At 34.5% G+C, this 14200-nt stretch overlaps 1 protein-coding gene across 1 annotated transcript in view; it reads left to right on the top strand.

Moving 5' to 3' along the window:
- Positions 1-14200, top strand: part of SEMA3C (semaphorin 3C) — a 176257-nt gene that overhangs the window by 84690 nt on the left and 77367 nt on the right. The window contains exons 3-5 of the mRNA XM_019451299.2: positions 1855-2015; positions 3117-3179; positions 12841-12960. Of these exons, the coding sequence (XP_019306844.2) occupies positions 1855-2015; positions 3117-3179; positions 12841-12960 (344 nt within the window). The remainder of the gene's footprint in view (positions 1-1854; positions 2016-3116; positions 3180-12840; positions 12961-14200) is intronic.

Raw genomic sequence — 14200 nt, 5'->3', positions numbered from 1 at the left:
GGTAAATTCCTAGCAGTGCTATTGCTGGGTCATAGGGTAGGTCTATTTTTAATTTTCTGAGGAACCTCCACACTGTTTTCCAGAGCGGCTGCACCAGTTTGCATTCCCACCAACAGTGCAAGAGGGTTCCCATTTCTCCACATCCTCTCCAGCATCTATGGTCTCCTGATTTGTTCATTTTGGCCACTCTGAGGGGCTGACTTTTTTCCTGAATGACATCCCTCTACTCTTCCTTGCTCTCCTCATGAAAGAAGTTGTTCCAGTTTCTGGGCCAGCGGCACCACTGCTGCCAACAGCATCACCTGTCTGTCTTTGAGACCTACTGAGGCTCAGTAACTTAGAATTGTAACTAGGTTAGCACGCCACACAGCGCTCAGCATCTCAAATCTCCTGTTTCCAGATCTGTCATCTAGTCTCTTGTTTAAATCATCTTTCAATGTCTTTTGTTCTTATCTTCTCTCATGATTTACTTCTCAATACTCTTCTGAAGTATTTTTATAACTGCTTAATGGTTTTTTTCCACATAGAAAAAAAAATCTACACTTTACTCTCAATGTATGGACGCAGCATCAGAGACTATGTTTTGTGATCGTGTGTTAGTAATTTTAGGGGTGTGGTTCCTTAAATTAAAAGAAAAAGAGAAAAATAGAAAAACGTGTACCTATTTGTTCTAATTCTATACATCGTTTTGATAGTGATTCAAATTTGATAATACTATACTAATACTAACAGTAATAATATTAGAATTTATTGACTACTTTCTCGTCATTAAATTCAAACATTTACATGTAATAATTCAATTGATTTCCTTGGGAACTCTTATTAGAAGGTGCTATTGGGAATTTCTAGAAGTGTATTTGTGATTCAGTGTCTAAAATTTAGAAATAGTACATCATTGAAAGAGTAAAATGTGCAAGCAAACTGCTTTCTAGAGTTGTCACTCTCTTATGATCATAATCCCAAGAACAAATCAATCCTGAATCGTTTGGATGGTTCAAATTTATCAACAATTTAAAACTGAAAAAATGAATGGGAAAGTCTTAAATTGTACAAAGGAGCATTTTGACTGGAAGAAAATTGATTCTGCTATAATGACTATTGATTTTTAAGTTTTCATGGTACATCCATAGTCTTCAAAGTTCAGCTATACAGGCACATATTTTACCCATAATGTAAAAGAAGTTAAATGAGCATGAATGAGTCAGTGATCACTGAGGTAAAAAATCTAAAAATTCAGATCATCTGAATATTTGTAATTTTCTTTTTGATATAGGCATAAGCATACTCTCATTTAAACAGCACTGCCTTCTGAATGAGGTATGGCTTGTTTTCACATAATTTATAGAAAAAAATATCAAACCAGTTAGAATTATGTTGAGTAAGCAGGAAATACCAATCCTAAAATGATAAATGTATTGAGTATAACCATAAAACATCAAGAGAAGCTAAGAAGACATCACATTGTCAATGCTTTTGTTTTTGTTTTTTGGTTTTTTGCTCAGTCTGCTCACTTACTATATTTTTTTGTTTGATCTCTTTTACTTTTGAGCTGATGATAGCCAGTAATAAAACTGAGTTGGGATTCTTGCAAAATGTGAATAATTTTGCAATAAAATAGTACTACCATAAAATTTAGCATTGCATTTATTGCTTTATTTATGTGTTACTTCAGCAAAGAGGCAAAAAATAAAAATATCCACTAACACAATTCTATTTTAAAATTAACATATTATTGTAGGGAGGAAAATATATCTTAACTTTCTTAGTAAATATTTATATAAAATAATTTTCATTAAAATAATAGAATCATAGAACCAGGATACTCTATTTTCACCGTGCTGTTCACTATTTCAGAGCTTCGAGAAACCAAGACCTCTGAACACTTCAGCCTGTCCCACCATCATTTAGACTACAGGATATTATTAATGGATGAAGATCAGGACCGGATATATGTGGGCAGCAAAGATCACATTCTTTCCTTGAATATTAACAATATAAGTCAAGAACCTTTGAGTGTAAGTTAATTATTTTCATTAGGGCCATGTTGACTTTGTTTTATTTAAAAATTTCACATACAATGAAAAAATTGTGTATTTCATTAGAACTATAGAAAATACTGGCCACATGTCAATAAATAATTGGATGTTAGTGCTTATTTCATGGACTGAAAATATAATCAAGTCAGTTCTGTCTGTCTAGCTTCATAGATTTTAACACTCTAAAAACTGAAGCTAAATGAAGAAATACTTCCTGTGTGTATTTGTGTGTGTGTGTGTGTGTGTGTGTGTGTGTAGAGAGAGAGAGAGAGAGAGAAACATGCAGTATAGCCTGACAAAATGATCAGAGTAAAGGAAGATCTACCTTGTCATCTGTATGTAATCCAACAAGGCTTAAAGGAATTAAAAGGAATATAGTTATTAAGGACACTGTTCTTTGAACAAGTGTGACCTATATTTATCATTCTATTTCACAATAAGGAAATAAATTTATCTTTATTGGAGTAAAAAAAATAAAAAATAATTATTTAAAAATTTGTCACAACAAGATTTCTGAATTTATTATTTTAACAAGGGTCAATGAGCTGGAAATTCAAAACAAACCAAAACAATAATCATCACCATCAGAGACTTGACCCAAAGGTACAGTTACTGAGAACACTAGCAGAGTATTTTAGAGAGGGAATCTCTTGGATGCAGTCCAAGTTATTTTAGCTATTGAAGTACCTGGAGACCTGTTTTAAGTAAATCTGCTGTGGCTGTGTGGTTTACCAATAACAATATTAAACCAAAATAGCAATATAAGTGTAAATTCATTGTGATATAAGCAGTTGAGAAAAGTGTACTGTAGAAGGAAGGAAATACACCTTTTATTGTATACATTAGTGACCTTATTTTAATATGTATCATTAGGAAATGGGCATATACTATTAAAGGCATTTGTTAAAGGAAAATTGGTGGGAGTCATAAAATCTTTAGGAATTTGAGTTCATAAACTGGAAGAAAGATCTTGAAATATAAATATAGAAATGCCTAAAAGAAATGTGTTAGGATAAAGTAAATGATGACTGTCATATATACAAGTGAGATTATGCAACCTTTATTTTCCTTTCTGAGCAGGTTTTCTGGCCAGCATCTACAATCAAAGTCGAAGAGTGCAAAATGGCTGGCAAAGATCCCACAGTGAGTGCCTAAAAAAAACCCAAAACTTAAATATTTGGTCTTTGAATCCATGTACCTTGAGTGCAGCCAAGAGTAAGACAAAGGGTGTTTGTGTTTTAAATCTTCTGCTGGACGCATGGCAAAAAATGTAAATGTAAAGAAGTTGGAACTCTTAAACACTGTAACTTAGGAATTCCTGACCGGGTAAAAATTTTTTGCATTGCTTCCATTATTGCATTCTGACACTTTTCATGATGGATTTCAGCAATAACCTCTGTTCCAGTGGATCCAACCTGCAGAATTCTCAGCAGGCCGCTGAAATAATGATAATGCAAGTGTCTGGAGAAGCTCCCAGATACCATGTGGGCTTTTCCAAAGAAAGATCTCGGCAAAAGGGTACTGGTGAGCCGGCACATTCCAGAGGCGTAAATCACCAATGATTAGTGGTATCTTTGTTAGTTAAAAATAACCACAGAAACAAAAACCAAGGCAGATATGAACATCAATTAAATGTTCAGTATGCAACATTTGTACAAACTGTATACCTTTAAGTGGAATTCCATGTAAAGAGTTAAGAAATAAATCTGTATGGATTTCTACAAACAATCTGCTGAAACTGACATATTAACTGATTCTTGAATATTATAAATACATGGAGCAGATCTATAATGTATATGTTATTTAATTTTATAAAGAAACATGTATGTCATCTTATCTTCTTGTCTCAAATCACAGAAAATATCATAATGGAACCATATATCAGAATTACCCACTCTTTTACAAGTAATTTGGTAGAGAAGTTTTTTATGCATTTATTCACTCTTTCACTCATTCATTCAGCCAATATTGATTGAGCCCCTATTATGTGTCTGGCATAGTATTAATTGCTACAGACATAATTTGTGCCACAATAGGCACAATCTGACTCTTCTCAACTTTATTATCATATTGGAGAAGTCAACGTTAATCAAATGAGCATAGAAATATGTGCTTATGCAGGTATGCAGTTTAAATATGGCAGTTGGATAGAAAAACTAGTACTTGTACACACACATACACACAATGAAATCTGAGGTCTAAAGAAATATGACCTTGAGGGGTGCCTGGGTGGCTCAGTTGGTTGAGTGACTGACTTTGGCTCAGGTCATGATCTCACTCACGGTCTGTGAGTTCAAGCCCCATGTTGGGCTCTGTGCTGACAGCTCAGACGGAGCCTGAAGCCTGCTTCAGATTCTGTGTCTCCCTCTCTCTCTGCCCCTCCCCTGCTCATGCTGTCTCTCTCTCTCTCTCTCTCTCTCTCTCTCAAAGAATAAACATTAAAAAAAAATTAAAAAGAAAGAAATATGACCTTGAGCTAGTGTGAAAAATGTTGACTAAGCACTTATTGTAAGTGTAGAGATAAGAAATGCTGATTTCAGCGGCTCAGTCTATGCACTGAGCCTTGAGAGTGAGGGTTTCAGAGATTCATCATGGTGGCTCAAGGAAAAAACTAATTCTTGTGGAAAAAGGAAGCATGGGAATTAAAATTTTATCTTCGCTGACTCTCAACAGTCCAGGTATGAGGTTCAGAAAATGCCTGGTGCGAGACAGAGTCATGGAAGACTCTGACATGTAGTATCTCTGGGTCTCACTGGAGGGTGTTGTTGAGAGAGCTCACTGGGAGTGACTTAGCTCTGGGTCTCGCTTTTTCAGTTTTATAACTGATCTTTTAAGGGAAATTTAAAAATGGGCTGAAGGAGTTGCACAGGCATATTTGCTACCCACGAGATCTGCTGGGCCATACTCTACAGGAAAAAATCCAGAGAAATGTGTATACTTGTCTTCTAGGGAACCAGTAGTAGAGTGAAGTATAATGTTGTGGAGAAATCTTTTTTTTTTTTTTTTTTTTGTCTCATGAAGCTATTATTTCTATAATTATGCATGAATTTAAATATTTTTTTTTATTCTCTAACATTTTAATCTCCCTAAAATAAAGTTTTTAGCCATTCTTATGGATCCTATCATGTCTTGCCCTTTGCCACAGTAATATCCTGTGGCTGTAATTACTGAATTTAATTGTCCTCTTTGTTCAAAAAGATTTTCATTTCCCATTCATATGAACTGTCAAAGACAGGATATGTTGGATTTAGATACCATTGCACATTCTCTTTCCAAAGATTGCTGTTGCTTTTGTGAAGAATCTCAGCCAAATCATTTGATGTCTTTCTCCCTTTGGCAAAATAAAAATGCTCTGTCATTTGCTTTCTTATAATTAAGAGTCATTAGATGAAATCTTCAATACATGCTTACATTTTCCCATAGTTTACTCATGTTGTAATATCGTTCATGGATATCTTTAAATTCTGCTATACTGCAAAGTAGTATACATAACAGAAGTAACTGGTGAAGAATTCTCTTCCAGTACAGCCAACATTGTTGGGTCCTGAGAAATAATCAGCCTAACTCTATCAAATACATGTTTTGTCTGTGCAAGAGAAGAGAATCTAACTCATTTCATACATGTGAAATACTTATAGAGAAGTGTCTTTTAATCAGGACACAAAAAAAAGACCAGTGGTAGAAAAGTGATGCTAAATCAGTTTTTACAATTCTAGAGCATGACATTTTTATTACATTCTTTAATAAAACCAAATATTTAAGAATTAATATTAATTCTGTTACAATAAATACCTAATAATATTTTATTTAAAACAGAGGAATTGAATATTTTATTTTGTAGAAATCAGTTAGCCATTGTGAAGAAACCAAAGTAGAGCATCTACCTTTAGGTGTGTTTACAATATACTAGAGATGATGAAAAATATATGCAATAACTATCAAATAATAGTAGCCAACATTTAATAGAGTGAGCCAGGCACTGTTCTAAGGCTTTCTTTTAATCCTCACAACAATGCTACAAGATGGACATTATTGTCATCGTTCACATTTTTAAGATCAAGAAACCTCACTAGGAGAGTGAGGAACTTACCAAACCTGCCCTGCTAGCAAGTGGGAAGGAGGCCACTGCCTGGCTCAGGCACATTTTGGCTCTGGATCCTGAACTCTTATCTGATAAAGCATGCCATTCACCAGGAAGAATTTGCTAAATGCTAAGTATACACACAAAATACAAAGAAAAAACACACTAAAGTTGGGATATTTGGGGAAGATTTGATAGACTCGATGGCAACTGTGTTGGGTCTATGTTAACCTTTCTCTTTATTTTATTTTAGTGATACTGAAATTCAAATAAGTTATACCCTTTTCCTCTTTCCGCCTTTGGCACAAATCACATATGACTCTCTCCTTGTTCAATTATCTTCCCATCTTTTTAGCCTGGAAATCATCTGTTCCTCCTCTCAAGTGACAGTGCAGATGTCACTTCTCTGGGAAGTCTTCTCTGCCCACCCAGGACTGGGCTAGCTGTTATTGTGTGTATGCCTGAAACACTCTGTCATATATTTCACTGCATTTTTAACTATAACCCTCCACTCACTGACTGGTAATACTGTGTAGTGTCATTATTCTCTGTGCTCAGATCTTTATCTAGACACTTAATAAAATTTAAACAAGATCTGAAAAAGTGGAGATAGAAACAAGCAAGCCTGGGAATTTGTTTTAAGTGATTGTCGGGAGTTAGAGGTAGGACATGGTGGATGATGAGTGTATTTGTGTCCTTCAATTAATAATGTTTGTAATAAATTCATTATGCACTTATTTTAGAAGTTCATTTTGGTTAAATTAAAATATTTTTATTTTAAATATTATAGTAATCATCTACTAGGCAAAACTTAAACTAGTGACAATTAAAATCCATACTGCTTTAGCAACTGAAAGAAAATATACACCATGGAATCAAGTATCACTTATTCCTTTAGATTTTTTAACATACCAAATTTTAATTAAAGCTAGAAAAAATAACACTTAATTATTAGACAATAATTCAAGAGAAGCTAAAGTTTGATCCCAGAAATAAAATATCATAATATTATAATAAACTAAGGTTTATAAAGAAAATACATTGTCCTAGTGGGAATAGAACTAATTTTCTGCCTAGCTAAAAGACTATAATCTGCCTCCCATTTCCCTCTGGGCCTATATGTATTCACTCCTACATGCTTCATTTATTTCTAAATGTTAATAATTTATTCATTCTCTAAATAAATTGAGCTTGAACAGTAGCACGTGCTGTCAGACATATCCAATGAGATAGGGCATAATGAATGCCCTAAGTAAATACTGTAAGAGATTGTTGAAAATTTAAGCAGGATTACATATATTTAGACATATGTGAGTTACATGCACACAATGTCAAACTTTTTTTATTAATTGTAGAGTGTCAGTTTCCATATTTATGTGACCAAAGGATCCCGAACTACTGGAAAATCTATTTTCTTTAGAAATATATTTATCAGGGCACTTGGGTGGCTCAGTTAGCTAAGTGCCGACTTCAGTTCAGGTCATGATCTCACAGTTCATGGGTTTGAACCCCACGTCGGGCTCTGTGCTGACAGCTCAGAGCCTGGAGCCTGCTTCGAGCTCTGTGTCTCCCTCTCTCTGCCCCCCTCCCCCACTCATGCTCTGTCTCTGTCTCTCTCAAAAATAAATAAACATTAAAAATTTTAAAAGAAATACATTTATCATATATCTTGATTTATTGTCTAGACCAAAGAAGTGTAGGCCAAGAAGAAAAGAATAAAAGGGATTTTTTTCCTCCATTGCATAGTATGGGCCATGAAGAGTCAATATTTTTAAAGTCCACGTCTGTGTTCCAGGATACCTTTTCAAAAACATTTATGCTAAAAATATCATAACAAATATATGTTCAATGCAGAAATGTTTGAAGGCCTAGAAAAGCATGTAAACAGCAACAGAAAACCATCTCTTCTTATCTCTTTGACCCTGTAGACTTAACCTCACTGTGCCTCAGTTTTCTTGTCTGCATAATGGGCATTCTTATAGTACCTATGAGTTGTTATTATGGTGTTTAATGAGTTAATATTTGAAGAGAGCTTAGAATAGTATATAGAGCATAGTAAGTGGTATATTACTAGTACATAAATTAAAAAATTCCACTATCAAAATGTAACAACTTAAAAATTGGGTGTAGGGGTGCCTGAGTTGCATGGTCAGTTAAGTGGTTAACTCTTGGTTTCAGCTCAGGTCATGATCTCACAATCTAGGAGATCAAGCCCCTTGTGGGGCTCTGCATTGACAGCCTAGGAGCCTACTTGGGATTCTCTGTCTCCCTGTCCCTCTGCCCCTCCCTGACTCATGTGTGTGCTTATGCTCTCTCCCTCTCTCTCTCAAAAATAAACATTTTTAAAAGATTCGGGGTATACTTTTTCAGCATTTTATTGTTTGAAATATATAGGTATATAAATAAAATGGTATTATGTTCTAACTAATGTTAACACCGTTATACTTCATACAGCATTGTACCAGGAAATAGTTTTGAAAAGGAATTTTTTAAAAAAGCATCCACGATATTGAACTGCACTGAAGGCTCATTCTCTAAACCTTTCATAGATGTCTGCTACGATCAGAACCTATACTAAGCTCTGTGCAGGACAAATGCCCTGTCCACTTCACTGGATTTGTCCTAACAACTGAAATAAAAAATACATATGAAAGAGTCCAATATCTGACACTGTGCATATTTATTATGTGCCAGACACTATTCCACGAGCTTATTAGTATATTGCTGACAACAAATGTAATCATCACCATTTACAGATAAAAAGACTGAAACACAGAGAAGCTAAGTAAATGTCTCAAGTTCAAACAGCCACTGAAAGGTAAAGCTGAAGTTTGACCCAGGTCAGTTAGCTCTGAACTTTATACACTTGAATCCACTGTCTACTTCCCATCTGAAGACTGTGGCATGATGACAGGCCAACTCTAATTGCCTCTTTGGTTTGATCACACAGTAATTCACTATCCCCTCTAGGCACCACTTTCAAAGTAAATCCTGCTCTGTCATGCCTCCATTATTTTGTTTATGCTCTACTTTCTTTTGGAATGCTCTTCCCTTATGCTTTGGCCTATCCAAATCTCTGCTTATTCTTCAAGTTCCAGCTAAAATGACACCCCCTTCTCAAACCCTTTACATCCAGGTCAGCATTACTCATTCTTTCGGATTCTTTCCTCCTATAGCACATTTTTAAAAAGTGTAACTCTGCTATAGTATCTACTAAGCCTGATGTATCATGGCTTCCTTCGTCGGAAAGGATGAATCTATTCATTTCAGTGTCGTTGACACGATATGCAAATTATAGAATGAGTTCAGTAAGTATTTGCTGGATAAGAATGATATGGTTGCTATGGTCTAAATCAGAAATAACGTGGACAGAAACTATGGAAATGGAAAGTAACTAGAAAATGATTTTCAGTAATTAACTTGCTTTTTTTTTCTTCCTTTGTGTTTATCTCTCTGGGGAACGTTGGTGGGGCACACTGAGCATCATCAGGTAGTGTGAAAATCTGTCTCATGGTTAATCAACTCCTTTCTTTAATTTTTTTTTTCATATTTATTTATTTATTTTGAGAGAGAGAGAAAGAGAGAGCACAAGCAGGGGTGGGGCAGAGAGAGAGACAGAGAATCCCAGGCAGGCTCCCTGCTGTCAGTGCAGAGCCTGACATGGGGCTCTATCTCGTGAACCATGAGATCATGACCTGAACCGAAATCAAGAGCCAGATGCTTAACCGACTAAGCCACCCAGGCACCCCTCAACCCCTTTCTTTTCTTTTTTTTTTTTTTTTTTAATCTTTATTTATTTTTGAGAGAGAGACAGTGTGTGAGCAGGGGAGGAGCAGAGAGAGAGAGAGAGGGAGTCACAGAATCTGAAGCAGGCTCCAGGCTCTGAGCTGTCAGCACAGAGCCTGATGCGGGGCTCAAACTCACCAACTGTGAGATCATGACCTGAGCCACAGTCGGACACTCAACCGACTGAGCCACCCAGGCGTCCCTCAACCCCTTTCTTTAGAAAAGCTGGATGTTGGAGGCTAGCCATGGTTCAAGACACAGCTCAGTCACTTAATAAAACTTAGAGCACTTCATTTAACCTTTTTTGGGACTCAATTTCCTTATCAATAAAATGGAACTAATACTTTAATTGGCACATTGCTTTGAGGATTAAAAAACAATTAATATCAAAGGCTTAAGAGCTCTGTAAATATCAATAACTTGTAAAAACTCCACTCTGCCAAGTGTGGATTCCTCACCCAAAGACAAAATACAAAGTGATTAAAAGTACAAGATTTGTTTAAAGATTCTTCTAAATATTTAAATTTTTTATTTACTTTTGAGAGAGAGAGAGAGAGAGAGAAAGAGATGAAGTTCAAGTGGGGGAGGGGCACAGAGAGAGGGAGACACAGAATCCAAAGCAGGCTCCAGGCTCTGAGCTGTCAGCACAGACCCTGATGCGGGGCTCGAACTCATGAGCCACAAGATCATGACCTGAGCTAAAGTTGGATGCTTAACTGACTGAGCCACCCAGGCACCCCCAAAAGTACAAGATTTAATGTTAGACATATTTGTGTTTGAAAATCTGTTTTACCTGTTTCTAGATCAATGGCATTAAGCAAGTTAACTAAAAAAGCTGTAAGCTTCATTTTTCTAAAAGGACTTGTACAAATTGAATGAATGTTAAATGCCCAAGTGGCATAAATTACTCTCAGTAAATATGAGCTATAAAGGTAAAAATCAAACGTCCTGGGAAATAAAAACAGGTTAAATATATAAAATGATCATTCCAATGTCTAGAACATAATAAATTATCAACAGATATTGGCTATAATAAGTAAATATAAAATGTATATAGAAATATACATGAAACAAGTATAATCTGTACTTGAAATATAAAACATATTAGTGCCATCCTTCTTTTTTATCAATACCAATCATTCATGATAGTAAACTGTCTACAAAACTCAAGAGGACATATAATCTGTTATTAATAGAATTGAATTGGATTCATGTCTTATGGGAAAATAGTATATACAGAATCCTAGAATAACTAAACTTGGATGTGAAAAAATTAAACACAAGGCTCATTGCTCACTGATACCCCTAATGTAGACATGTTATATACACACCATACTTCATCTATTCTTTTTCTACAGAGAAACACATTATCATCTGCAGTTACATAGTCAATTTCCAAGTACCTCTATAAACAGGTGTCAAGATACAGTGATACTATCTATTTAACAAAAATTCTTAATGTCTTAAAATAAGAATAGGTGTATAGTCTGGTCTGTAAGGATTAATTTCTTTGGCAGCTGAGTTAATGATTGATTATTTCATAATAAAATCCATAATAGAAACATATGTATAAAATTACTACATAAAAATTAAACATATATAATGGCTGGCAAGTACTTATATAAAAGGAGAAAATTTTGAGAAAATGTAAAATAATATTGACTTTATTTTTTATTTTTTATTTTTTTAACGTTTATTTATTTTTGAGACAGAGAGAGACAGAGCATGAACAGGGGAGGAGCAGAGAGAGAGAGGGAGACACAGAATCTGAAACAGGCTCCAGGCTCTGAGCTGTCAGCACAGAGCCCGACGCGGGGCTCGAACTCACGGACCGTGAGATCATGACCTGAGCCAAAGTCGGACGCTTAACCGACCAAGCCACCCAGGCGCCCCAAATAATATTGACTTTAAATTTGACTTCTAAAATCTTTAACTTCTACTTTAACAGAATTGTTTTTTTGTTTTTTTTTTTTTACTTTTCAAATAATAGATGTGCATTATAAAAAATTAATAATATGGTACCTGGAAGAGAAAAAAGAAATATATGTTGTCTGACCACCCATGGGAAAACCAGTGTTAACTTTTAATATATTTATAAAAAAAATTTATAATCTATAACATTTTTAATGATGTTCTTTGTGAAAAAAATGCAAAGAAAATTCAGTTTCAGGCTTGATTAATTTGTAGTCAGCAAAGTCTAGTGAACATAGCAATATAGACATGCAATGATTACTTCAGTCACAGGGATCTGCCTTTGGTGCAGACTGTGTTTATATACTTCTGCAAGGTCATAGTCAACTTATAATTACAATAATTATTTTGCATTTCATTGAGTGAATCAATGACAACATTTCCAATGGTTGGAGTAGGAGCAGGTGAGAAAGAAGACTAGGGAAGAAGGTATTTTAGGGGATGAAGGGCAGAGAGATAATAATCGCATCACAGTGCTGGCATTTTGTTTATGGCTTGTTTCATTCACCAACTCTAAAAGCTAATAGTGTTTGCCATTGTGTACTCACAATGATATGGACCTTGTATAAGCACAATTTCATTAAAAACATGTTTATAATGTGTGTGTGTGTGTGTGTGTGTGTGTATAACATATTGATGAAAATTTGAGGAAACAATTTGGTGTACTTTTCAATTTCTCAATTTTTTCAGGTAAAGAGTAAGTTCATAAAGTTTCAGAACATAAAAACTTACACAGTATATAAAATATTGAAATATGAGACAGATATGCCATTTTACTCATTAAGTTGAACTACCTTCTTGCTGAAATAAACCAATAAAATAAACAATGTTGCTCTCTTGTTATCTCCTAACAACAACAAAAAAGTGAGAGCAGAAAGGAAAATATATAGCGAAGTATGACAGGACCACTTAGAAATAGCAATACAAGTCCTTTATTACTAACTGCTTATTCACCTACTCTTTTAGCATGGCTGTGGGAACTTCGTCCGTGTAATTCAAGCTTTCAACCGCACTCACTTGTACGTTTGTGGCAGTGGGGCTTTCAGCCCAGTGTGTACTTATTTGAATAGAGGGAGAAGATCAGAGGTAAGTGTAAAAGTTTTTCATTTTTAGTTATGGTGTGAGTTTCAAAGATTTCTTAAAACTGTATTTGAGAGTAAAAACTTGGAATTATCATCAATAGCCATTAAAAACCTTCAAGTCCTTTTAACTCTAAATATATTCCATTTGGTTACTGTCCCCCAAGTTACTTAGAGTGTAGCTGTTTTATATAACTTCTGAATAAAAAATCTGCAAGAGACAAAGGAAATAAAAGTGATGTAATTTTATAATTATTTAGAAAGGAAGGTATCAAAAATGCTTATTCCAAATTATAGAAATATTGTAGTATAAACTCACTTTCTTAAACCTATTTTAAGTAATTTTTTATTTAACTTTCAAACTTGGTAAACTTTTATGAGATACCTGTAAGAGATATATAAAGCAGGATGCCAGGTGCCTTTGCTGAAAAGAAGTTTCTATCAAAGGTCATACTTTGATTTTAGACAAACATTAGTCTACACTAGACTTTTCTATCCTTTTTCCTACATTAGTTAAAATGACTTGGGGTTCTTTGAACAAAAACATTTGCTAAACACTAAATGTATACCTAATGTATAGATAAATACAAGCTGGTTGAACTTCACCTATGAGATTTAAAACCGTGTTTGTCCCAGTTTAAAATTATTGACTTAAGAAAAGTATGCATTAGACCAAAGAGTTTTTCCTTCTTCTTTTAGTCAAACATGTTGTTTTAACAAATGTAAGCATTTAAAAAACTTAATTATTTCAAATTATCTTGCTTTGTTTCCATTATACAACTTAAATCTAGAATGTCCAGTTCTTATATATTAATTCAATTTTAGAGATTAGAACTGTTAAAAAAATTAAATGTTGCTACTGCTATATCTTATTAAGTTTATCCTCCCTTAACAAAGATTAATCTACTTTAGTACAAATATAATTGAATAATGATTCTCTTTATATTACTTTATTATTAAATTTTTTTCGGACATGTAATTTATACATACATATCTTTTGGTAAATAAAAAGTCATTTAAACATAACTGAGTGGTTACAAGTTGACCCCCAAATGCCAAATGAGGCATTTCCAGGTGGTTCAAGATGATACGAAATATTACAATTCTTAAAGAAAAGTAGAACTATGCCTCTTGCAAAAGTACATTGGCTACATTGAACTTGTCATTAGAACCACATGCCTGTGATCAATTGATTAAATAAACTACTGCCCCAGACGTCTGCCATCTGTCAGACACGCCACTGAAGG

Source organism: Panthera pardus, unplaced genomic scaffold, assembly GCF_024362965.1.
Source record: "Panthera pardus isolate Hobbes unplaced genomic scaffold, ASM2436296v1 HiC_scaffold_8, whole genome shotgun sequence".
NCBI classification, from domain to species: domain Eukaryota; kingdom Metazoa; phylum Chordata; class Mammalia; order Carnivora; family Felidae; genus Panthera; species Panthera pardus.
Note: the sequence above shows the minus strand (reverse complement) of the source record. Positions and strands in the feature narration are given on the sequence as shown.